A 25,084-nucleotide genomic window follows, 5' to 3' on the forward strand; every position below is an offset into this window, starting at 1 on the left:
CCTGGCCACCTGCCTTTTGTACCTCTTTTCCTAAGCTCTGACTGCTCTAAGGCTTGAGCCCAGCTTCCCTGGCCTTGGATCCCCGAAGCTGGCCATATTATATTGCCTGTAGCCATTAGAATCATCATCTTAATTTTCCATCCTGGAGTCAAAAAAATTTTTTTCTTAATCTTGATTTACATCGTGTCTGTAATTGTATGACTTGGTCTAAGTCACAATCAAAAATCCCTCCCCAGGGTCTTCCTGATTCATAAACATGGTACCTAATGTAGAAAGTTTCAGGACTTTCAGTCACAAGTGACGGGAATCCAACTCACTGACTTTAGCAAAAAGTGGAATGTTTGCCTCTTAGAGAAGTACAGGTGGATTTAGGAGTTCAGCTGATAACAGGGATGTCTTCTCCATCTCTTGGCTCTGCTTTCCTATATGTTAGCTTTGCCAGATGGCCACCGGTGGTTTCAGGATTTGCTCCTACAAATTTATTCTTTCCCTCAATAGAAAGTTCGAGGAAAGATCTCAGAATTGAATCCCACTGGCCAGCTCGGAGGGATGATTCCTTGGAGACTGTGTTACTAGGAAAAGGAGGAAATGCTTCTGTTTAGATAGAACTGTAGGCTTCCACAGTAGTCCCCAATAAATAATTGTCCAATGAACAAAGAAGTAAATTACTAAATTGGGGAAGACAAAGTGATAGTGGGACTGTATTATATTTCTTGTAGGAAAGCCACTCAAAATAAAGCACTTGGTAGAGTATCACTCATTCTCCATCTTCAACCATGTGAGTCTGTTTATGTACGGTTACTTGTGTTTCTGTCCAGAGCCGTTCCAGAAAACTACAAGGTGATTTTTGTGCAAGGAGGTGGGTGTGGCCAGTTCAGTGCTGTCCCCTTAAATCTGATTGGCCTGAAAGCAGGAAAGTGTGCCGATTATGTAGTGACTGGATCTTGGTCAGCAAAGGCTGCAGAGGAAGCCAAGAAATTTGGGACTGTGAACATTGTCCATCCTAAACTTGGGAGTTATACAAGTAAGTTCTGGGAACTGGGCTGGATGGTGAGGTGCAGATTGGTGGCTTACCATTGCACAGGGCGAAGTGCAATTGTTTTTAATGCTCTCCTCCCCTTGTCAGTAGTTAGTTTGATACTGTTTAGGTTGGGTGTTCCCCCCCCCTTTTTTTCTTTTTCTTTTTTTTTTTGGCAGTGCTGGGGATTGAACCCAGGGGTTTGTGTTTGCGAGGCAAGCACTCTACCAACTGAGCTATATCCCCAGCCCGGTTAGGTGGTTTTAATAGTAGAAGATAACTAAGTAGCTTCTGCCAAACAGAGTACTTATAGGCTCATTTAGGTGAAAAGTCCAGCAGCCAATTTTACTTCAGGTATGGCTTGATCAGGGGCCCTAACAATGCCCCTGGGCCCTAACAATGCCCCTGGGCCCTAGTGTCTCCTCTATGGTATTTCCTCCACAGCCAGGAAAAACTCTCCCTTCTTTCTGGGATGATGCCTACAACTGCTTCTGATCTTACTTATATTCTCCCAAGTTTCATATGCTAGAGAATTCCCAATGACAGCCTCATGTCTCATGTCTAGTCTGAACAAGTCCCTGTGACTGTATTTGAGTCACATTCTAGCTCTGGGGCTTTGGGTTGAATTAGCTGCACTGGAACCATATTTGCTGAAGAGAAGGTGAGGGTTGGGGTCTCAGGAAAAAACTCCTGAACTCTCAGTGGACATAGGACAGATGGATGCTGGGTGACAAGAAAAAATGCCAGATATCCACTATGCTTTTTTTCTTTTTCTTTTGGTTCTGGGGGTTTAATCCAGCGTGCTTTACCTCTCAACCACATCGGCAGTCCTTTTTTTTTTTTTTTAAATTTGAGATAGGATCTCACTAAGTTGCTAAGGTTGACCTCAAACTTGAGATCCTCCTGCATCAGCCTCTAGTGCTGCTGGGATTATAGGCACACCACTGTGCCTAGCCACTGTGCCTTTTTATTTTGGCAGTGCTGAGGTTTGAACCTTCAGTTTCCCACATGTGAGGCACTACACCTCCAGCCTCCACATGACATTTTTTTCCTCATATTTCTAAAAATTGGTGCATTGAAGTTTTACATAATGACCACCATGCCATTTTTGAAGGTTATTTGTCCCTAGTAAATTTAAAGGGTGTGACCAATCATCCTTTCAGGATGGTGGTGGTAATAATGGATTATTGGCAGGGTGACATGCTTTGGGGTCAACCTTTTACTACAGGGGGAGTGGTATCTGTCTCCGTGTTGACACCAATCTATATAAGAAAGGAGGATAAAAGTGCAAAATCTCAAACTTGTCTTCTGTGATAGAAATTCCAGATCCAAGCACCTGGAACCTCAATCCAGATGCTTCCTATGTGTATTACTGTGCAAACGAGACCGTGCATGGTGTGGAGTTTAATTTTATTCCTGATGTCAAGGGAGCAGTACTGGTTTGTGACATGTCCTCAAACTTCTTATCCAAGCCAGTGGATGTTTCCAAGGTACAGTAAACGAGGAGTGGTTTCTTTAGGGGGATTCTGGTATATATGAGACCAGCAAAGGACATGGGAGCTTGGGCTAGCAGAATCCTTGAAGATGGGGCAGATGTCATTTGAGAAGGCTGACTTTTGCTTGTAGGTGGTCCACCCTTGCATCAGGTGCATGGAACCAGGCGGAGAATGTCTGCAAAGAATTTAAAAACAACAGTTGAACTAACCAAATGCAATCTGCTTTTTTTTTTTTTTAACTTTTTTATGCATTAAAATAGTTCTCAATGTAAAATTTAGCATTTAAACCCTTTTTATGTGTATAGCTCAGTTACTTTGAGAAGATTCTGTGTTGTGCAACCCTCGTCACCATCCATGTCCCAGAATTTTTTAATTTCTCCCGACTAAAACTTTGTATCTATTAATCACTTACCCAAACCCTTAGTCCCCAGCCCCTGGCCACCACCTTTATGCTTTCTGTTTGTGAATTTTGACTATAGGGACTAACTCTTTTTTTTTTTGGGTGCTGGGGATCGAACCCAGGGCCTTGTGCTTGCAAGGCAAGCACTCTACCAACTGATATAGGGACCTCCTATAAATGGTGTCTTGTGATATTTGTTCTTTTGTCTCTGGCATATGTCACTTTCTATAATGTCTTCAAGGATCATCATGTTGTACTGTGTGTCAGAACTTACTTGTTTTAAGGCTGTTCCCATGACCAGGTGTGGCAGTTTTAAACCATGTCAACTACAAGTCACACCCAGTGTTCCCCTCCTCCCCCACTTGATTTCTTAAAGGTTTGATCAGGCGATATGGGAAAGGATTCTATATCTTGCACAGTAAAATTTCCTGAAATACCTTTAAACATCTCTTGTTTTCTAAAAATTTCTTCTGCCTCAGGCAGCTTGTCTTATCCCTCTTCTTGGCCACAGTAGTCTTCTCAGCATCTTCTGATTATCTTTTTACATAGAGGTAAAAGATTTGTATAAATGCGTTTTTGATTTTTAAAAAAAAATTTAAAAATTAGAAAAAGTAATAATTTTAAGTATTTAAAAGTTATAGTTTTGCCATTTGAAATTGTTAAAACTAAACATTGAGTAGATAAAATTTTTTTTAGTTGTTGGTGGATCTTTATTTTTTTATTTATTTATATGCAGTGCTGAGGCTCAAACTATGCCTCACAGATGCTAGGCAAATGCTTTACCACTGAGCCACAACCCCAGTCCCTATGTAGATAAAATTTTGTGATTAAAAAATGGTGTTTCTTCTCTTGGTTGCCAAGGATATTTAGAGGCTTTATTTTATTATATTTTATTTTTTGTGGTGCTGGGGATTGAACCCAGGACCTTGTGCATGCCAAGCATGCATTCTTCCTCTGAGCTGCACCCTCAGCCCGAGGCCCAGTATTAAAGACTGGTTCCGGTGTGGAATATGGACACGGCCTTTACAGTGCTAGGCTTGGGTAACCCCTTCCAGGTGAGGCCCAGGCCTTGAGCCACGGTACTCCAACCACTGTTTACTGTCTCCTGGATATTTCTGGAGACCCCGGGATGCTCTCTAAACAGAAGTGGAATCACTTCCTCAAAAAAAAAAAAAAAAAAAAATTCTTTGGAAAGTAATTGGGAAGTTTGCATCCATTGATGGAAAGGGACCACACAAGTTTATGCTTCTAAAGCAGCGTACCTTTCTCTTTTTAAGTTTGGTGTCATTTTTGCTGGTGCCCAGAAGAACATTGGCAGTGCTGGAGTCACAGTAGTGATCGTCCGGGATGACCTGCTGGGCTTTGCCCTTAGAGAGTGCCCCTCCATCCTGGACTACAAAGTGCAGGCTGAAAACAAGTCGCTGTACAACACGCCTCCATGTTTCAGGTAACTTTGGGTTGTGTCACTGTGGACCCCTTGAGGAGTTCTTACTATTCCCATTAAAGCAGAGGTGACCTTTTAAAGTAGAGTGTGCTTCCATGAGTCGTGACCTAATAGCCCCAAATATCTTATCAGGATTCTTTGTCCACCTCTCCCCGCTTTAACATTTTTAAAAATTTTAAAATTTTGGGGCCATTTTTTTTTTTTGGTACTGGGGATTGAACTCAGGCACACAACCAGTGAGCCACATCCCCAGCCCTATTTTGTATTTTATTTAGAGACAGGGTCTCAGTGAGTTGCTTAGCACCTTGTTTTTGCTGAGGCTGGCTTTGAACTCATGATCCTCCTGCCTCAGCCTCCTGAGCTGCTGGGATTATAGGCATGTGGCCACCATGCCCAACTGGGCTGTTGTTTTTGATTTTGGCAATCCAGGCACTGTCTTGAATATTTGTCCTTTTTTTGAACCCCAGCTGCAGGGATTCTGGCTTTTCCTCAGCTGAGTGGGAACCTGCATTGCAGTATCTCAGCGAGAGCAAGGTTGCCTGCTTTAGAGTCTTTTCACTCCCAGACTCAGATTTTTGTGAAAACCTTCATGACACCTAGGATTTCACACTTGTTTGAGAAATTCTGCTACTTACTAACTCTGTGACCTTAGGAAGTCACTTACCTGTCTGACATTGGGAGTAATAATAGTACCATCCTAACTGGGTTACTGTTAGGGCTACATGATACATTTATATATTAGTAAGTACCTGGTACTTGGTGATTTATAAATGTCACCTGTTTTATTTGTTGTTAGTTTCCAGAGCCTCAGCGGGGACAGTGTGATAAAAGGGAAGAGCCAGAGTTGATTAATTTATCTTTCCAGGTATCTGTGACGTAAAACACTGATACATTATGTGTAGGACCCCAATAATCCTCCCAATCACCTAGGGGTTGGATACTATTACTGTTCCCATTTTGCAAGTGAGGAAACTGAGGTCACATTTTAGGAAATGGTCTTATTGGGATTTGAGCCCAGGCAGCCTGGGTACCCACACCTTGTACTTCAGTACTTTGCAAAATGATCCGAGTGAATTTGTTTTTCTGAAGGATTCTGTCTTAGGAGACTAGCTCTTCTAGTCTATAGGATTTTTCCCATGAGGGGCTGAAGTTCTCTTAAATTTGAAGGGGTAGGGCAGGCCTGTGCATTTAGCAGTTCCATCTGGGTCAGGACTTTGTTAAAGGTCTCTCCTCCCATAGGTGCTGCCTGTGGAAAATGTCTCCCATATAGTCTACTAGAAGAAAGAAAGGAGATTTTTTTTTTCACAATTAGAGCTCCAGTGGAAATTTCTGCTGGATTTCCGCATGGCCCATATGGTACAGAGCAGTCCTTGTTTTGTGTCCCTCACTTTCCTCAGGAGATAGGATGTTCTGGGGCTAACTTCCCTGTTCACCTCTAAACTCCACTCAGTTGTACCTTGGCTGAAAATATTGCCGAAATGTGAGTGTGACAGGGCAGGGCCAAATTCTATCTCCCACTCCCTTGGTTTACCATTGGGGCTCTAGGCAGTGAGGAAGCACCTCTGGTCATTGGTCAGCCAGGGGACAAACTGGGCAGGCTCAGTGGTGAAGGTCTAGAGGGAGACCTCAAGTGCAGGATTCCAGGAGGAGGGACTTTGTCAGGCTGCATGTGGAAGGAGGGAGGAAGTGGTCATCCTTACCTGGATGGTTTCCTGGAGGTAGGCCCGGGGTACCTGTCTCAAAGTTAGGCGAGTCTTTCAGGAGGAGGCCAAAGCCACCACTGCCTTTAGAAGTGAGGAGGTAGCAGGCCCAGGGAATGAGTACTGTCCCTGAAATGTGTTTCCAGGCCAGCAAGTTCTGATCAAGGCACAGCCCGGAGGGACAGGGTGAACAGTTGTACCCTCAGGCACCTTTCCTAAGAGCTACCTTGAATCATAGTTTAAAAAATTGAACACATTTTTATGCTGTTCATATTAGGGTAAAAATGGCTTAGTGAGAACAGTGAGATTAATAACAGGAGATGAAAATGATTGGAGACACAGAAAATCTTCTTGGACGAATGAACCCCTTCCAGCCCCTGTGTGGACCTTGACTGACCTTGAACTGTTGGGGGGGTGGGCGGCTAGGAACACTGTTTAGGGAGAGGCAGGATTCCTTTCCCAGGACTGAAAGGGGACAAAATTTCTTTCCCAGGCAGATAAAGTAGTTATAATTGAGAATGTCTTAGGGCAACTGGGAATGGCTAATAATAATATTAAAATTATGTAAGTGTAGAAGATGAAAGATACTGAATTAAATGAATTTTGACTCCAGTATGCCCCCTGTAGGTTGCTTTGCTTTGTTTTACCCTAAAAGAAGACAAAAGAAGAAAAGTTCTGTATAATTCTGTAGAATGACGGTGAATCTGGGTTGAAACACATGGAGTTCATTTGCAATGCTTCAGCATTGACTTCCTCAAGGAGAGGAAGTCCCCAGTGAGAGCCTTCTCCATATGGAGAGAGAAATTTATGCTGGTACTCGGCCCAGTCTTTGACTGTGAGGCCAGTAAGGCACCTAGTACTTCCTATCACGTAGGTAGATAAGGCTCCAGCTTTGAAAATATGCCCTGGATTTATTTTGTGTGTTTTATTTGTTTTTGTCAGAGCTGAAAGACCATGGGCCCTGAGAACTTTGTTTTAACTGTGCTAGATAAACTGGGCTGCAAATAGCTCTCTGTAACCCTGAGCAATGAACTGGGGTGGAATAAAGGGCCACAGTGTCATTCTCTTTAACCCTTTGGTAGAACACACTAAATCCAGAAGAAAGATTCCTAAATGTCCCTGGTAACCACACAAAACATTTTTTACTTAGCATCACTAACTAAACCCCTGAGCTTCAGTGTGAGGGAAAGTAAGACATTTTGAATTCAATTATTTTTATTTCAATAAAAATATGAAGTGAAGAAATGATTAACCCAGGCCACCTTTCTTACCAGAATGGGAGGTACAGATGAAGCCTGTAAGTCTGTCCAGGGGGTTTAGCTTGTCCCAGGTTCCCTTACCCTGGGTGAGACGCAAGAAACCTGGAGTCCTAGAATCCGCAGAGAGGCATAGTGAAACCAGCTCAGGGGAAATTGCTGTGCTCCCTGGTTACTTTCATCAGTTCCTGAGAAAACTGTGCCACGACATCGTCCAGACCAGAAGCTCCTCTGCAGAATCCAAACCTTTGGAACAGCCAGGAAGAGTTTCCCATTGGACTTTCTGGGGTGTGCTGTTCAAAACCCTGGCACATGGCAGTAGTTTGTATTGCTTTAAGAGATTTGTGAAAGTCACACATACTCTTAGCAAAGATTTCCAAGTGAGTAAGTCACCGGGGTAACCACTTGAACCACTTGTTGTGAATCCAGATAGATTCTTAACTGGGTCTATGCAAATCCAGTCTTCCCTCAGTGTCCATCAGGGATTAGTTCCATGGATACCACAATTCTCAGATGTTTCAGTCCCTTATCTAAAATGGTATATAGCCAGTGAACATCCTCCTATATACTTCACATTATCTCTGGATTACTTATAATACCTAGTATGACGTAAATGCTATATAAATAGTTGTAATACTGTGTTGTGTAGAAAATAACAATGAGGCGAAAGGTTTGTACATATTCAGTGCAGATGCAATTTTTCCCCCCAAATATTTTCTGTCCAGGGTTGAATCCATGGATAATGAACTCACAGATATGGAGGGCCAATTGTATACTGAGCCATATGTTTACTTGTGCAAATGGAACTTGAACTGTGCCATTCAGACTTTAGTGAATTCCTTTTTACCCCACCCAGCAATGTCCCATGGACACTCAAGTCTCCCATGGTAGCTAAAATGTCTGCCTTGTTTTTTTTTTCCCCCATTTTAATAGTTGTGTGGTATTCTGGAAAACTCTCAGCCTTTCTTTCCTCATCTGTAAAATGGGATAATGGTGGCTCAGACCTCAGGGTTATTGGGAAAAATAAAAATAGAGGTCACAGTAGACTTCAGTAAGATGCCTCCCCTTCTCTTTTTTGTTCCTCCTCCTTTGCCCTCTGACTTCTCAGTCTTTAGCCAGAGAGCCACAGCCGAGGCTGGGACTCATTCAGGACTGTTTTCTGCTTCTCTCTTCCTCCCTGCTTTTTCCTCCCTGGGCTGCCCGGGGAGCCAGGCAGGGAAGCTTCAGGAGAGGCCATTGTATGCAGTTGGGTGCTGGCTACTCTCTGCCTAAGGACCTTCTGGGCATTAAGCTTTTGTGTTATGGTTTGGATTTGGACAGTCCCCCCGGCAAAGGCTCAAGTGTTGAAGGCACCCTAGTCCCCAGTTCAGAGGTGGGACTTTTGGGAAGTGACAGATCATGAGGGCTCTGACCTCATCAGTGGATTAATCCATTGCTAACTGAATGGACTACTGGGAAGTGATTGGAACTGTAGGTAGGTGTGGCATGGTTGGAGCAAGTAGGTCACTCGGGGTGTACCCTTGGGGACTGCATCTTCTCCCTGGGAATTCCTCCCTCCTCCCTCTTTCTCTTACTCTCTCTACTTCCTGGCTGCCATAAGCTGACACCATTTTGCCATGATATTCTGCGTAACCTTGGTTCCAAAGCAAGTCTAGCTGACCATGGACTAAAATTTCCAAAACCATGAGCCAAAATAAATCTTTCCTCTTCTAAGTTGTTCTTATTAGGAATTTATGTCACAGTAATGAAAAGCTCACATCACTTGAATTTGTGGCCCACCCAGTTGAGAGAACAAAGAACCAGTCAGTATGGGGGACTTCTGTCCCCAGCCTCTGACTGTTAGACCATCTTCCAGACCTGGGCTCTCCTGTGAGCATCTGTCCTGGTATTGGTAGACTGAAGGTGTCAGTAAATGAGAGGGCCACTGAGTTCAGGCAGTGCCACCCCATTTTTGCTGAGCATTGACTTCCATCAAATTTTTGCAAATTTCCATAGAGGACTTTTGGCCTGCCCCTCTGGAGACAGCATAGCTGAGAGCTCACCACCTCTGAACTCCCAACTCAAGGAGGGTGGTGTTGGTCAGAGAGGGACACGTGGAGCCTTTAGTATCTTTTTAAAGATGGGACTTTCAGAAGACTGCTGGACAGAACCATCCACTATTCTTCAATTCTGTCTATTTTCAGCTTTGTCTTGGGCACCTAATAGCAGAGACACCACTAGCTGTCATTTGTGTGGCCCACCTACCTGTTCCCGGCCCTGTTCTAAGCATGGGTCTTGCAGGAGATAGGAAATTAAAATACTTAGCTTAGAAGGGGTTGGACCCAAGCAAATTTTAGGAAGGACTGGGTGCAGCTGGGTCTCCCAGAACCAGGAACACCGATCCTATACCATCATACTCTCCATTTCTCTTTTCATTTTTGTGATATTGAGGGTTGAACCCAGGAGTGCCCTACTACTGAGCCATACCTCCATCCCACTTTATTTTTTTATTTTGAGAAGACAGGGCCTCACTAAATTGCTGAGGCTGGCCTTGAACTTGCTCTCCTTCTGTCTCAGCCTCCTGAGTCCCTGGGATTATAGGTGCCTGGTTTGCTTATAGGTTCCATTTCTTGCTTCTCTCAGCTGGAATGTTAGCTTCAATATTTTCAGCTGAACCTCTTTCAGATGTTTCCTAGAAATGATATCCACTAGGTCTCTTACCTTATACCTTACAGAATCACCAGCCCATGATTTTGCCTCTTTTCTCACTCCCAGGTGAGAGAAAATCCCAGGGAAGTTTCTACCTTTTTTTTTTTTTTTAACAGTACTGGTGATTGAACTTGGTGCCTCACAAATGCTAGGCAAGTGCTGTACCACTGAGCTATGTCCCCAGACCCCCAGGGTAGTTTCTGATTGGTCTGGATAGGTCCCATGCCCAACTTTGAGACCAGGGGAACAAGGCTTGCTGGGAATTTGCAGGCTGGGTGGGAGGGTGGAATTGAGAAGAGAGGGCAGATAAAATGCCAGGTGTCCATCATAGGTAGATGGTTCTCCTTGTTCCCTCGGGAAAGTCAATGCTTAGATTCCATGAACCCGTGTAGTGTGTATGTGTAAGCAGCAGCCCTGGGTTTGGGGTCTAGACTATAACTGAGAGTCATGGTCTTAAACATTGTGCCACACCACATCTGCCAGGTGGAAGACTCTGAACTGGGATTATGAAGTAGAAAAAGTGTACAGTGTGAGCTTCCAGTCTTCTAAGACCACAACCCAAAACATATAGGTAGTATAAGATAAAGGAGTGAGTGGTAAGCTATAAGGTAGTATGGGCAAGGGACTCTGGGACCAGAGTTCAGGAAGTGAAGAGTTAACCCTGGGAGAAGTTGGGGAGCAGGACTCTGATGATTTATTGTAGGGACAGGGAAGTGTATTACAGGTATCATGAAGAGTTTGCATTAGAACTTGGGCTGGACAGAAAGGGACTGATGTGATATCCATTGAGGTGCATTGAGGTGTCTTTTTTTTTAATTTATTTTTATTTTAAACAAATGGGATACATCTTGTTTCTCTGTACATGAAGTAGAGGCATACCATTTGTGTAATCATATATTTACATAGGGTAATAGTTTTTGATTCATTCTGTTATTTTTTTCCTTTCCCCCACCCCTCCCACCCCTCTTTTCCCTCTATACAGTTCCTCCTTCCTCCATTCTTGCCCCCCTCCACCCCCCATTATGTGTCATCATCCGCTTATCAGCGAGATCATTTTCCTTTGGTTTTTTGAGATTGGCTTATCTCACTTAGCACGATATTCTCCAGTTTCATCCGTTTGCCTGCAAATGCCATAATTTTATTATTCTTTATGGCTGAGTAATATTCCATTGTGTATATATATACAGTTTCTTTATCCATGTATCTATTGATGGGCATCTAGGTTGGTTCCACAGTCTGGCTATGGTGAATTGAGCAACAATGAACATTGATGTGGCTGCATCACTGTAGTATGCTGATGTTAAGTCCTTTGGGTATAGGCCAAGGAGTGGGATAGCTGGGTCAAATGGTGGGTCCATTCCAAGTTTTCTTATTAAACCTTTTTTTATGAATGACCCTTAGAGGTTTAGAATTGTATTGACCCTAGTCCTTGCTTCATGACATGCTCTTGTTTACATGTGGTTTGCATTTATCTTATCTGTTTTCTTAAATTTTATTTTATTTTTTTCTGAACCCAGGGGCACTCTACTATGGGGCCAGTCCTTTTTATTTTTTTTTTAGGGACTCACTAAAGGTACCTAGGCTGACCTTGAATTTGTGATCCTCCTGCCTTAGCCTCCCTAGAAGCTGGGATTATAGATGTGCACCGCTCTGTGCAGCTATCTTGTCTGTTTCTAATGATGTCTTTAAGTTTGTCTTAATGCAAGGTAACAATTTGCTTGAAAGTCTTTGCGTTAAATGACTTTTTGTTTTAATTTTTATTTTAGCATTTATGTTATGGGCTTGGTCCTGGAGTGGATTAAGAACAATGGTGGGACAGCAGCTATGGAAAAACTCAGCTCCATCAAATCTCAGAAGATTTATGAGATTATTGATAATTCTCAAGGATTCTATGTGTAAGTCAATGGGTTTTATCCTACGTTTTGCATCTTGTGAACTGAAAACTTTATACCTTTAGAAAATGGACATAATTACCTTTCTCTAAGACCTGACACACTGGTGAGTGTGTATGTGCCTCGTGAACAGTGGGGTGAGTTCTTCCCTGCTGTGCCCCACCCGAGGAAACCCAGGCTTTGGGGTCCAGATCCCAGTGGGTAGTGACTTTTCTCACTCCAAAGATCTTGTCCTGGGGAAGAATCTCAGTTTGCTCCCTGGGAGAGGCCCCTTCTACTCCCGCCTTCCACTGTCACTGGGAAGAATGCTTGCCGGAAGCTTTCAGCTTTATCTGTGGCCTCCTGTTGGAGTTCCCTGGGATAATTGCCCATGCCTCCCTTCTACAGGACAGATGCTCTGATCCCAGGCCTGTGTTGAGTGGAATGGACTGTGGCACAGGTGTACTCCTACTTAAATATTTTCCTGACAAAGTGATTGATGAACTTGTCTTGACCACTGGACCAGCACCCATGAGGGCTACAGAAAATGTACGGGTTTTGTGTCCGTTTCTTAGGACTCCCCTAACAAAGTGCCAGGCACTTGGTAGCTTAAAACAAGAGAAAGTCTTACCATTGTGTGTTATGGGGCACAACTTAAGAACAGACCGATCACCACTGAGAAGTCCAAATTTGAGAGTCTTTATTAAGCCGGCCGGCTGACTGTCTCACACAATGCCCCAAAAAATGGCTATTGGGAGAACAGCCCTGACCACAGGGTGTAGGGGTTCTTATACCAAAAATTACATTAATCATAAGTGTCTGTTGCTATGATTTGAAATTACACATTGACATCATGAGATCATCGACAGAGGGGGAAGTGGGTCAAAACGACCCTTACCTAGGTACAAACTAAAGAATGGTTACTAACATCCACACAATCACTGTTCACATGGTACATTGTTTAGGAGCAATAGGAATCAAAAGAGAGCAATTCTTTACCACATAGGAGTTGCCATCGTATATTATTAAACATATCACACCAAGTAACTGATGATGGGCACAGAGGCAGGGTGTTCCCATGGGAGAAGCTTATTTCCTACATAACATGGAGTCTCAGAGCAAAATGGGTCTGTTTAGTCATTTCCCTTAGAGTCTGGCCTATAACATTCTCATGGAGTCAGATCTGTCAGCCCATCACATTGTGGAGGCCAGACATTTGAAATCAAGATGTTAGCAGGGCTTTGCTCCTTCCACAGACTTCAGGGGAGAATCCATTTCTTGCCTCTTCCAGCTTCTAGTGGCGCCAAGTGGTCCTGGCTTGGAGCTGCCTCATCTCATTCTCTGCCTCTGTCTTCACATGTCTTCTCCCTCTGATAAGGACTGGTCATTGGATTTAGCACTTCCACCCCAGTTGATCTCATCTCCAGATCCTTCTATATTTACCTGCAAAGACCTTTTTTCCAAAAAGGTCAGATTCACAGTTCCTACCAAAATGCAAATGTGGGACCCAGAGAAGTGTCCCAGATGTTATCGCCACCTGCAGTGTGTTTATGTTGACACTCAGTTATCAAACCAGGATTCTTGAATTTTATTTTCTTTTCTTTCACATGACATCTCACTGTTGCCCAGGCTGGCTTTGAACTTCTGAACCCAAATGATCTTCCTGACTCAGCATCCCTAGTAGCTGGGTCAACAGGCTTGTGCTGCTGCACTTGGCTTAGGACCCTCATTTTTAGTGCTCATTATCTTTGAGTTTTACTGTTATAACAAAAAGATATGCCCCACAGTAATGGGGGAATTGGCACTATCTTTATTACATGGGCCACATGGGATAGAAAATATTATGTCTCAGTTCTAAATTGGAAATGTGTGCAGCAGCTGTGACTTGGTGTCATGATTCTGTAACCACCCACAGTTGAGGGCTGGGGTAGACGCTGGACAGCTGGCTGAAAGCAGCATGGTGCTGCCATCTTTCCCCCAAAATGCCTGTCATCTGCTTCTGCAAGTTCTTGGCATGCAGTGGCCTCTAGCCATAGCCCAAAGGGAGTTGGACTTGGCTGGATGTCTTGGCCTTTGGGTTCTGCTCCATGTGCTGTCTGGGGAAGGGCTGCCCTGCACATTCCTGCCTACTCTGTGGTTCTGTGCAACACAGGCTCGGTCTTGAGGAAGCTTCCATCCTACCCTCTGTATGTGGAGGTGGGGATATCGGTGCTTACAGGAGTGATGCATGATTAGCAGGAAGTGGTCCAGGAAGTTCAGGGCCAAGGGTTAAGGAATGTGGTGTGAGCTTGGAACGGGGTGATATTGTTGGGTTGGAGGGGGAGGGAGAGCTTTTGGATGGAGCCTTGGTGTGAGTAGAATTAGGCAGAGAAGTGGGCAAAGTACTTGTAGGGATTTAGGAAGGCAGGGAAGATCCCACAAAGACACTGAGGGAAGAAGCACAGTGTGTTGGGGAGCAGATAATGGGCCACCTGGTGGCAATGGCTTATGCTCGGATTGAAAGGAAAGTCATGGAGAAGTCTGAGATGTGTTGGTTCATTTCTTCATTCTTCTGTCCACCCATCTATCTACTTTCCTGTGCACCCATTCACTCAGCCATATAGCCAGTCACTCATTCACCCACCCATCTACCTATTCATCTGTTCACCTCTCCATCTGTCCTGCAGATGGCTCCTGACTACCTAGCTGGGCTAACCTTGGTCTAGGCTCCTGAGATTCCCAGAAGAATAAATCACCATGCCTGACTTCCCAGAAGTGCTCAGAACCTGAATGCATGGGAACATTTGGTAGTTATTGTGGAGTGGAGAGCAGTCTATTAGCTGTGGCTCCACTATTTCTCAGGAGGAGTATAGACATAAAATTGGAGGACTCCAGTCACCCTGTCAGTCACCTGCCTAGAAAATGTCATCCCAGGCTGATGGGTCCTAAGGGACCTTGTTACTGGAGTCCAGAGTACTCCTCTGTTTACTGAAAGCGGGAGGCTCTCTAGCTGTTCCTGGCACCACTGAGCTCTTGGGAAATTCTTTACTCTTCTTTTAAACTGTGGAAATAGTTTGGCAAGATGGTCCTGAATACTGAAAGACAGATCTTGATTTGCACTTTACTGTTGTCTTCGCTTCTCCTTTTTATCTTTGTCATGAACCTCTTCTCCCTTTGTGCTCCCTAACTTGTAAGGCCTGATTCTCTCTGAGTGGCTTGCTGGGGACTGCAACAACTTGTCAACTAGTCACTTGACAGGGACCTCTGAAACTAGATGAGACAATCCTTGAAGTCTCCAAGTTCATTCTATAGCCTAACCAGTCCCATGGCATTGGCAACCTGGAGTTGAGTCCACCCGGGCAGGACAGCATAGAGTCTTGGGCCTCAGAGTCCCATGTTGCTACCTATTGGCATGTGATCTTAGGCAGATGACTTGATTGCCTTAAGCCTCAGTTTCCTCATCTGTGCAGGGGGTATAATAATGGCACATGTGTCTTGTTGTCATGAGAATTAAGTGACAATGCCTGTGATATAGAGTGTATATAAGTGGGTTAAGAGGATTGGCTCGTGCTGGTTAATTTGCCTCTTGTTAATCATGGCACCTTGTTGAGCAGTCCTCACATGTTGGCTCTTAGTATTACTATTTGTGGTTGTTACCATGTAAGGCACTTTGGATGTTCCTGACATGGTGCTTAACAGACATCAGATATTAACTTTATCATCATAATATGGATGTTCAAGTGTCATATTCCTTATCCAGATGTGAGATTACCTTGGTTGCCTTCTTAGGAAAGAGAAGGAAGCATGTGATAGGTCTAGTGAAGACTAAACTAAAATGAAGCAGGTGGAGTACTAGGCACTTTACATGTAGGATTGCATTTATTGCCATTGCTGTCCTGTGAAGTACAGGAAGCATGTCTGACAGATGCCCAGACTGGATAAAGTCACACTTGGAAAGTGGGATCGGCCTGGGTACGAACATGTGGAGGGTGGGCACCATGGGGGCTCTTTCCAAGGCATGTGTGGCTCTTTAATTACTACACCAAAGAAACGAAAAAAAAAATCACAGATTGCAGATGGGGTGACTTTCTGTATTAAAAGTGCAAGAACCAGCAGAAAAACCTTAGAAATGATCAAGTGCAGAAGAACTCAGTGTGTAAAGTCAGTTGTGATTCCATTCTCCACAAGTGTCAAACATGCAGTAAGGATGGAATTCACAATAGACCCAGAATTATAAGATATTGCCAGGCTTGGTGGCACATGCCTGTAATCCCAGTTGCTCAGGAGGCTGAGGCAGGGGGATTGCAAGTTCATTGCCAAGCCTCAGCAACTTAGTGAGGCCCTAAGCAACTTAGTGAGACTCTGTATCAAAATAAAAAATAATGGGCTGGGGATATAGCTCAGTTGGTAGAGTGCTCACCTCAAAAGCACAAGGCCCTGGGTTCAATCCCCAGCACCGCCAAAAAAAAAAAAAAAAAAAAAAAAAAAAAAAAAAAGAATTATAAAATATCTAGAAATCAATCCAAATGTCCACCTGTTTGAGTTAATGCAGAAGGATGGCTGAGAAACTTTTAAAGGAAAAAGTTACAGGGTGAACTTTGCACAAAATCTATTACAGTTGTATAAAGCCTTGTTAATTTAAACTGGGGTACTAGCACAGGGATAGACAATAGATCAGTTGAAGAAGTTCATAAATGGCCAGGCTTGGGAATCAGCTGCGTTACATTAGATGAAAAGTATATTCCTAACATGCTGTTTGAAGCTATGATGGTGCATTTAAACAAATCAGCGTTATATGCTTCATGCCATACTCAAAAACAAATTCTAATTAGTCAGAAAGTTCTAAGCTGGTTGTGGTGGTGCTCACCTGTAATCCCAGTGACTTGGGAGACTGAGGCAGGAGGATCACAAGTTTGAGACCAACCTCAGCAACTTAGTGAGACCCTGTCTCAAAATAAAAACAAAAAATGAAAGGCCATGAGAATGAAGCTCAGGGGTACAGTGCCCCTGGGTTCCTGGGTTTAGTCTCTAATACCAAGAAAAAAAACTGCTGGTGAATCTTTTAAGTCTAGGAATACAGAAGGCCTTAACTAAGATCAAACTATTAATCTCAAAAGCAATAAAGTAAAAAATGACATTTAATTTCATAAATTAAATCTTAAAAAAATCTTAAAATTTTAAAAAAAATCTTAAATTAAATCTTAAAATTTTACATAGTGAAGACAAAGCAAAAACAAATGTCAGACATGAGAAAAAATGAACACTAGATAACAGAAAGGTTGCCATCCTTAATATGGGCTAGAATCCACAAACGAATGAAAAGGATGACCAAATAAAAATTAGGGCAGAAGGTGGTTGCTAATGGTTTAAATAAACAACCCAGAAGAAATATAGCTAGCTAACACACAAATGAAAAAATGCCCTAGTTCATTAGGAAATGCAGATTGAAATCATGAGGTGTATTTTTTACCTTTGGATGGCAGAAATTAAAAAGAAATTGATCCTTTGGCAAAGGACTGCACTTGGATGGAAGTATAAATCTGGACAAATCTGGGGCAAAGTTTGCAATACGAATCAAAATTCAAAGAAAACTTGCAGAGATATTTATGTCTAGGCAGCTACCTTCCCTCAGTACCCTGCTGGATGCAGCAGTATGCAGAGAATTGAGCTGTAGCAGGTCCACTGTAGGATGGGACAGTAAAAATCTGCAGAGCACCACCATGCCTGTCAGTCACGATTGGAGGAAATTTAGTAGGATCCATGCATAGTAAGTGTTATGGTTTAGATATGAGGTGTTCCCAGAAGCTCATGTGCGAGACAGTGCAAGAAGTTCAAGGGTGAAATGATTGAGTTGTCGAGCCTTAACCTAGTCAGTGCATTAATCCCTTGATTGGCATTAACGGGGTGGTAACTGGAGGCAGGCAGGATAGAGCTGAAGGAGGTTTGTCACTGGGCCTGCCTTTGAGGTATACATTTTGTTCCTGGTGAGCAGAGCTTCTCTCTGCTTCCTGTCATGTCCTGAGCTGCTTTCTTCTGCCACACTCTTCTGTCTTGATGGCCCAGAACAATGGATTCAGCTGTCTGTAGACTGAGGCTGTGAGCACCAATAAACTTTTCCTCTAAAATTGTTTTTGTCAGGTATTTTGATCACAGCAGTAAAAAAGCTGACAAACACAGGAGGGAATAATGTGTGCATTGAGGGCAAGGTTGTCTGAGCAGACAGTGAAAGATGTCTGTATGTCAACGGGCCAAAAGGAAAAAGGAAGCATAGAAAAGGACATGTCTATTAATTAGTCTGTTTATGAAACCCATATTTATATTTGTAAATATTACATAAGGACATATAATTTACATGTGTATACATATGTACATATTCTGACACATATTCATGTTTGTATATTTAAAAACGCACTGGTGAGCACACACCAGATTGTTAATGATAGCCACCTCTGTGGGAAGGGGTTGGTAGAGCTTCATCATTTTACTCAGTTTTGTAATCACATATGGTTTTCAAATTGATTTTTTAAAAATTAATAAAACCAGCCATCCTCCTGCCTCAGCTTCCTGAGTCACTGAGATCATAGGTATGCACTATCAGATCCAGCTTAGACCTTTTTAAAATAAAAAAAATTAGAATTTTTTTTCTTTTTTGTTATACATGGCAGTAGAGTGTGTTTTGACTATCATACATACATGGAGTATAACTTCCCATTCTTGTGGTTGTACATGATGTGGAGTTACACTGGTCGTGTGTTCATATGTGAACATGAAACTTAGACCTTTCTGACTGATTAGAATTTATTTTCTGAGTAAGGTGTGATGCAGATAGCTCTGATTTGTATACGTGGAGACTGTCTGGCTTCAAACCATGGAGGTCTGTAATTATATTTCATGAGCTTTTCTTTCATTGCATGTACTCTCTATCCTTGACCTGTTTGTTTCTGATACATCCTTTTGGAGGGGATGGACAGAAATGAGCAGGTCAACCCCTTGCCCACTGGCCTGCCACTTTCCAGCATACCCGACTGACCCTTGCCACCTCTGTGAGATGCGTGCCTCTTGTTGACGCTGTCCTTTCCCTCACCCGCCCCCTCCACTACTTGGGGAGTACTGGTGTCTTGGGGTACGGGGGCTCTCTGGAATGTTAATCCCCTCTGTGGGAAGGGTTTTCAGCAGGTGTGTTTGGGAGAAACTGTCCCTGCATGACCTCCCCCTGGGGGTTCACGCTATAGGAGGCCCAGGAAGTCAGTAAAGAAGCCTGGTGAGCCCAGTTAATGCAGCATTCTCTAAATTAGGATGGTGAGGGAATGACTTGAGGCTCCCCAGTGCTGGGCTTGGGACAAGTCCTGTATCTTTTGACCTAGAAAGTTCTTGGTAAGGCTTTCCAGCAGGTCTCTCAGTCTCCCAGTGTCTTCACCCTCCGTCTCCTCTGTGTGCCAGTTCTTTTTTTCTCAAACTCAGATCTGTTGCGCAAACTTTTTGCTCATTGCTCAAGGACCTGGTCAAATTCCCAGTGGAGTGAATGGGCCAGGCCCTGCTGGTCTTCCCTGCCACCTTGTCTGGAAATCCCACACCCTAAGGAAGCTGGAGACCTTGCCTGCTGCCTTCATGTCTTTCAGCTGCTGTAACGTCCTTCCTCTTCCTCTCCCCGTCCTGGCTTTTCCACATCCCCTCTGAAACCTGTCAGCCTTCTCAGTAGGATTACTTGCTGTGCTCTATATCCACAGGTTTTGGCTGTTAGCTATAATTCCCTGCGGAGCATCTCTCACTAGTTTGGGATCAGTTAACTCCCCTTGATCTTTTCCTTCTGCCTCATACTTGTTCTAGCCACATATGGTCATGGGTACTGTGTAACTATTTGGATGGCAACTTAAACTTTAATTTCTAGATTTTATAACATTATTACTTTGTGATATCTTTTACTTTAGTGATAGGATGGGTAGACTTGGGAGGTGAACTCTAAGTACAGATCCTTAATTCCTTGTAATTTTTTACCTTGGGTGTTGCTCTTTTGTTGGGTCACCTCTGTGATTGGACCCTCATATTGGGAGCCTGAGGCAGCAGAATATTAAAAGAGGGTAGCCACTGAATATTTAGTTTAAATGCCAGCCATGAAACTTGCTGCCTTCTGGAAGAGGGTGCCTGGAATTGGGCTGAGTCTGCTGCAGTTCCTTGGTTCCCCTTCTTGCCTGTCTTCTCCCTGCTTTGTGCACTTGACTCCTATTAATTGTAACAGGGATTATGGATGTGCATACAGGGGGCTTCTCCCACTGCATTTATTTGCTGTTTAATTTTAATGAATCTCACATACAGAAGTATAAGAATAAAATAAGATGTACCTGAGAAAAGGGAGAGAGGGTTACGTGTTCTGCTTTTCTTTCATTCCGGAGTTACAGTTCAACTCATCGTCCATTTGTCTCTTCTGGTTGTCAGTGGAGAATAATTTTGGCTGCTTATTTTCCAAATCAGATACTGAAGTCAGATACTAATCTTTCCCAGAAAAAAATTACTTTTTCATTTTTGAGTCTCTGTATGTCTTAGGCAAGGGGCTGGGAGTAAAAAGATAATTTTATTGCATTTAACAGATACTTAAATAGCATTTGATATGTTCTGGATGCTGCTTTAAATTGCACCAGTTATATCAGTTATCTATCTATGAATCACAGAACACTCCAGAACTTATTGACTTAACCCTTTTCTGTGCTCCTTATTCTTTGGGTCAGCAGGTTGGGCAGAGCTCAGCTGGGGGCTTCTGCGGGTCCTGGGAGCCCTCGTAAAACTGAAGGCATCTGGTGATGGAGCTACTGCCAGATGAACTAATACAGTTTCACAAGTCTGGCCATTGTTGCTGGCGAATGGCTAGGCTACTTACCTCCACCCTGCTAGCTTAACTTCTGAAAGTGGCAGTGATGTTGAAGACGGAGAGAAGAGAAACTGGTGTGAGACCTCTGGAAGCTTGAAAGTGGCACAGAATGACTTCTTTTGCAGTTTCTTGGCCAAAGCCAGAAACCAGGCCAGGCCAGAATCAAAAGGTAGAGAACTAGACCCTACCTCTTTAAAAACAAAACAAGAAGAAACATTTTTTGGGGAGTGGAATTGAGAATTGAATCCCACCGCACTAAATTTACCACTGAGCTATATCCCCAGCCCTTTTTATAATAGAGACAGGGTCTTGCTAAGTTTCTTAGGGACTGATAGTTGCTGAGGTTGGCCTTGAACTTGAAATCCTCCTGCTTCAGGCTCTGAAGTTGCTGCGATTACAGGTGTATGCCACTGCACCCTTCTCTTTTTTTAAAAATTTGAATTGTACCCTCAGAATTCTCTGTTAATACTCACTTAGAGCTGGTGGCCCACACCTGTAATCCCAGTGGCTCGGGAGGCTGAGGCAGGAGGATTGTGAATTCAAAGCCAGCCTCAGCAAAAGTGAGGTGCTAAGCAACTCAGTGAGACCCTGTCTCTAAATAAAATACAAAATAGGGCCGGGGATGTGGCTCCATGTTTGAGTGCCCCTGAGTTCAATCCTCTGTACAAAAAACAAACAAACAAACAAACAAAACTGACGTAGTTTATTTAATACAATTCTTGAGGTAAGTTTCCATTAGTGTTCTCACTATTTTGAGAGGAAAGTGAGGCACAGGAGGGACGTAAAGTAACTTGCCCAAGGTCACACAACTTGGAACAACACAGGGTGATAAACCCTTTATAAACTGCTGCTCATTATTTTCAAACCTTACAATCACTGTTAGGACAAACTGATTTCTCTACATTCGAACAAAGAAAGGGTTGTACACACTTGCTTTATGACTGCCATGTGTTGGATTCTTCCTGCCTGTTGAACCTCTGAATCATTGCAATTAATCTGCATTGAAGGTATTATTCCCAATATTCAGCTGAGGAAACTGAGGCTTACAGAAAATAAATACAAGTCTTATAGGAGAATGCTAACTCGCTATTCCACATGCAAGAGCCTGGTCTCGCTCGGTAATTTATAAATGGCCTGGGACAGATTTTTGGTCTTGTTTTAATCTTTTGCTTTCATCTAGAAAACGTTTCTTAAGAACTTGTAAATTTCTTAATGACAGCTTGTGCATTTCAGAAAATAGTAGTTGGACTATGAAATGTGTTTTTCAGATGCCCAGTGGAGCCCCAAAATAGAAGCAAGATGAATATTCCATTCCGCATTGGCAATGCCAAAGGAGACAGTGATTTAGAGAAAAGATTTCTTGATAAAGCACTTGAACTCAATATGATTTCCTTGAAAGGTCATAGGTAAGTATGCCTCCAACCCAGAAACTTTAGAGATTTGTTTTTTTTGCTTTTTCTTTCTTTCTTTCTTTTCTTTTTTCTTTTTTTTTTTTTTTGGTACCAGGGATTTAACCCAGGGGTGCTTTACCACTGAGTTACACCTTGGGCCTTTTTATTTTTTTATTTTTGAGACTGGGTCTCCCTAAATTCCTTAGGACCTCACTAAGTTGCTGAGGCTGGCCTCAAACTTGGAATCCTCCTGCCTCAGCCTCCCAAGTCACTGGGATTACAGGCATGTGCCACAAACTTGGCTTGGTTTTGTTTTTCGGATGCAAAACAAAACAAATCTGGGAGCCTTCTCAGCTTGGAGCAGCAGTTTGTTAACTTGTTGGGGGAAACAGTTGCCTTAGTTGTGTTCCTTCCTCCTTCCTATAGAACCCAGGGCACAGTTCTCTGGCTGAGAGTGTAATGGAGTCACAGCTTCCATAGGGTTTTGTCAGAAATTACCTTTGAAAGTCTCTAATGCTCTCACAGCCATTCTGTCTGAGGAGCCCGGCACCACTCCTTTCTAGTGTTAGAACATCGCTGTGTCTCCAGGTGAACACCAGATAGAGTATTAATTTTGCACACTGCTTAAAAAATACGCATCCTCACACATTACCCTGCAGCAGTGAGCTGCGCATCCCCCTCTGGCTGCCACTGTTGCAGCAGGATCATGAGTGGCCTGGTGCCGAGCCCCACGATCACCATCTTCATCGATGGATATGTTTTTTTTTTTTTTGCGGTGCTGGGGATTGAACCCAGGGCCTTGTGCTTGCGAGGCAAGCACTCTACTGACTGAGCTATCTCCCTAGCCCTCTAGTTTTTTTTTTTTAATTTATTGAGAGTGAATAGTTTGAATTAATCCAGGTGTAAGCAGCATGAATCTTCACTGCATAAGGGAGATTTTTTTCTAATGACTCAGACATGGAAGCTCAGTGCTTCCTGTCTGGTTATCAGGTGGGAGGTTGGGCATCATTGGTCTCCAGTGCTACAACTCTCAGGCAGAGGGTTGTGTTGATATTAAATTAGATGCTTTTTCTCTTTTCTTTTCTCTTTCTTCTTCTTCTTCTTCTTCTTTTTTTTTTTTTTTTTTTTTTGTGGTAGATAGAACCCAGGGCTTCTTGCATGCTGGGTAGGTGCTCTGCCATTGAAACCCCAGCCTGATGCTCTTAAATTTTTTTTTTTTTTTTTTTTTGCACCCAGGGGTGCTCTATCATTGAGCCACATCCTCAATCCTTTTCATTTTTTTGAGACAGGGCCTTGCTAATTTACTGAGGCTGGCTTTGGCATTCCTCTTACTTCAGTCTTCTGAGATGCTGGGATTATAGGAGTGCATCATTGCATCCAGCTGATACTCTAATTCTTAATGATTGAATCTCTTTGGTCATTCTAGGTCAGTGGGAGGCATTCGGGTCTCTCTGTACAATGCTGTCACCACTGAAGATGTTGAAACGCTGGCCACCTTCATGAAAAATTTTTTGGAGATGCATCAGCTATGAATGAGGCCTAACCAGTATATTCTCTGCTTTTATACAGTATATACAAAGGTTAAAGTAACTTGAGAATGGCTTCAAAAACTTAACAGACAGGTTAAGTTTTTTTCAGATAAACATGCTTATTATAGATTCCGTTTTCAAAGAACAACAGCAAAACATCCACAGCTCTGCAGAGTTGATGGGACCACCTGCTAATAGTCACCTCAATTCTGACTCAAACTGGAAGCATTTAAAAAAATCTTCCTGTTGCTTTTCTAATGAATTCCAGCCTATTTTGTCTTTGCTGCTATTTTTTCTAGCTAGATCTCAGTATTTGAACTTGCTTGGACTTAATTATACCAGTTGCAATTAGTAATGGAGGGTGGGAGGGTCTTCCGGGTACAGAATCTGGGAGTAGTGGGGTCTCCTGGGTTCTGCAGCTATTGATTAACCCATTAGGTCCCAAGTTTTCAATTCTGAAAATGTCAATGAAATTGACACAGGTGCATTAAATTAGGCTGGAAATCCTAATCCTAATCTAGAGCTTATTATATAACTTATTATCATTAAAATATAATGATATCATTAATAATATAAGTACTATCACTAATCATTCACCTATTACTTTTCTCAAAAAACTCTAAAAACATAAATGTTTCAAAATGATCAGAAGTGGTACATTTGTTGCTCAATTTAAGTTTTTTAGGTGTTTCATAAATGAGATGATGGGACATAATGGGTTAAGGTTAACATTGATTATTTGGTGACCATTTGGAGGGCCAGGCAAAAGGGCAAACTGCAGGTCTTTCTTTATACTGTTATTCTCTTGAAGAGATAAAAGTGACTTACTATATAAATAGTTCATATAGTAGGGTCTGTTTTTAATACCACATCATTTATATCTCTGTGCATTTGTATTTCTGATGAAATGGTTCTCAGTGATTTATAGAAGCTTAGAATTTGTTAAATTCCTGACCTTGTGCATTACAGCACTGAATTAAGAACAGTTGTACCCCGCTCTTCAGCCCTTTCCCTTTTGAAGCTGCTCCGTGGAAAGAATTCTAGAAGTTTCCACAATTCACTTTGACTTTCCTTTCAGTAGGTGAAAGAAATGGTTGCATTTCGTTTTCCATTTATGCCATTAAACTCAAAATCTGTTAGACTCCCTTATCCTGTGTTCATTTGGTGGTTTTCTTTGTATTGTGTGAACAGAGTAATACTGTGAGTCCCAGAAGATCTTTGCTGGAGTCTTTTCCCCTGTTGTTTATCTGTTGTCAGTATTTTGTATTGAATGTGAAGAACATTAAAATCCTGAGATATCTAAACTCTTGTCAATGATTCTTCTACCTGTTTTTTAGATAAATGTTTCTTTCTTTTTTTTTTTTTTTTTAAACCTTTTGATGAGAAAGCTAGAGTCTAAAAATAGCATGCAATAGTGTAATTTAATCTAAGGTGTAAGACTTGAATCTT

General features: G+C 42.6%; 1 protein-coding gene across 1 annotated transcript in view; it reads left to right on the top strand.

Annotated features, from left to right (window-relative positions):
- Positions 1–24,784, top strand: part of Psat1 (phosphoserine aminotransferase 1) — a 30,547-nt gene extending 5,763 nt beyond the window's left edge. Inside the window, exons 4-9 of the mRNA XM_047525444.1 lie at positions 819–1,024; positions 2,336–2,508; positions 4,192–4,361; positions 11,769–11,897; positions 21,984–22,121; positions 23,533–24,784. Of these exons, the coding sequence (XP_047381400.1) occupies positions 819–1,024; positions 2,336–2,508; positions 4,192–4,361; positions 11,769–11,897; positions 21,984–22,121; positions 23,533–23,638 (922 nt within the window). The 3' untranslated portion in view covers positions 23,639–24,784. The remainder of the gene's footprint in view (positions 1–818; positions 1,025–2,335; positions 2,509–4,191; positions 4,362–11,768; positions 11,898–21,983; positions 22,122–23,532) is intronic.
- The last annotated feature ends 300 nt before the right edge of the window (positions 24,785–25,084 follow it).

This window comes from Sciurus carolinensis, chromosome 14, assembly GCF_902686445.1.
Source record: "Sciurus carolinensis chromosome 14, mSciCar1.2, whole genome shotgun sequence".
Classification (NCBI taxonomy): domain Eukaryota; kingdom Metazoa; phylum Chordata; class Mammalia; order Rodentia; family Sciuridae; genus Sciurus; species Sciurus carolinensis.